Source organism: Chlorella variabilis (assembly GCF_000147415.1).
Source record: "Chlorella variabilis unplaced genomic scaffold CHLNCscaffold_7, whole genome shotgun sequence".
NCBI lineage: Eukaryota > Viridiplantae > Chlorophyta > Trebouxiophyceae > Chlorellales > Chlorellaceae > Chlorella > Chlorella variabilis.
The window spans coordinates 482701-484319 of NW_005435081.1; the positions used below are offsets into that span (position 1 = coordinate 482701).

General features: G+C 71.8%; 1 protein-coding gene across 1 annotated transcript; it reads right to left on the reverse strand.

Annotated features, from left to right (window-relative positions):
• Nucleotides 1-235: 235 nt before the first annotated feature.
• On the reverse strand, nt 236-1372 carry CHLNCDRAFT_22096 (hypothetical protein; the record flags this gene model as incomplete). The annotated part of the gene is made up of 4 exons (XM_005848790.1): nt 236-393; nt 547-764; nt 903-994; nt 1226-1372. Coding segments are annotated over 4 exons (615 nt in total), but the record flags the coding sequence as incomplete, so codon positions are not given.
• Nucleotides 1373-1619: the final 247 nt, after the last annotated feature.

Genomic DNA, 1619 nt, shown 5'->3' on the forward strand with positions numbered 1-1619 from the left:
GCTGCATGGGCCACGGCAGCGTGGGGCTAGCACCCCGCCGTGGCGCGGCGACAGGCTGCGACTGGCGGGCGCGAGCGCCCGGAGCTGCCGGCCACCACTTGGTGCTGATCTCTCTTTGGCGAGTTCCAGGGACGTTGAATTACGAAAACTGACGACAAGTGCGGCGGAACACTCTGAAGCTGAGCGTTTTGGGCACCATGAGACAAAGGAAGCAGCAGTGGACTGCCCGGCAGGGTCAGGCGGCGAGGTCCGCCGCCGCCACCGCGCCCAGTAGCCGCTCCGGCGGCGCCAGCAGCGGCGGCGGCCGGCTGCTGCCCAGCTCCGGGCTGCCCAGCTGGCCGCATGCCGCCATCTGGTCGTCGCCGCGGCTGTCCCTCACCGTGGCTACGTGGCCTCCCTGCGGGGAGGCAGGCAGGGGGAGCAGCCAGGAGGCGGGTGAGGGCCAGGGTGGGGTGGCAAGACACCCCCGGTAAGGCACCCGCGGCAGCACTGCCACGAGCGCCGCCGCCGCGGCTGCGTGGCTGCTGCCGGCCTGCGCTGCTGCACAGTGTGGCTGTGTGTGTGTGGCTGTAAGGCTGTGTGTGTGCTGCTGCGGGCGGCGTGCCTGGATGAGGATGCTGCGGAAGGCGTACACTCGCTCGGGTGTGGAGGGCTGGAAGGAGGTGCCCGCGTGCGGGTTGAACACGATCAGGTTGATCTTGCAACGGATGCTCTGGGTCAGCTGCACCAGGCGCCGCGCGTCGTCGTCGCTGTCGTTCACGCCCCTGCACGCGCGCAGGGTGCGGCGGCGCGCGGCGGGGTGACGCTCAGGCGGGAGCGGGCGGCGAAGGCGCGCCAGCGGGGCGGAGGCGCAGCCGCCGAGCACATGGCGCTGCCCAGGCCCCCCAGGCCGCCTCCCTCACCGCAGCATGATGTATTCGATGAGCACGTGGTGGCCGTGGCGGGGCGCCGCACTCGACTTTGGGAACAGCTCCTCCATGCATTCGATGAGCGCCTGCGCTCCGGTGCGGTGCGGGGGGCGGGGGGGCTGAGTATGCGTGCACGTGGTGTGGCGCGTGTGTGCGAGGGAGAGGCGGCTGCGGGCCAGCCGGCAGCAGGCGGCGGGGGCAGGGCACAGGGGCCGGCGGAGAGCGGGGCATCCGGGGCCGGAAAGGGCCCCGGCCGGCAGCCGTGCGGTCACCCAGGCTGGTGGCCCTACCAAGCCACATGGCCCGCCCGCCCGCACCTGCAGCCCCTCCCTGCGGTTGACCGGCACGATCCAGTCCCGGACCTCATCGGTGGTGGCGTGCAGGCTGACCGCCATCACCGCGCGGCTCTCCCGGCTGAAGCGCCGCATCTCCGGAATCAAGCCCACAGTGGAGACTGTGATCTGCGGGCACAGGTGTGTGTGTGTGTGTGGGTGGCAGGCGTCAGGCAGGCAGGCAGGCGGCGGCGGTGGGCGCACGGCCACATACCGGCTGCCGCGGGGCCCGGCAACCCAGCACGCCACAGCACAGCACAGCACAGCACAGCACAGCACAGCACAGCACACCGCAGCAGTGGCGCGCCTTGTTGTGGCTGAAGTGCATGCCCAGCGGGCGGCACAGCGTGTCGATGGATGCGAGCACCGCGGGCAGGTT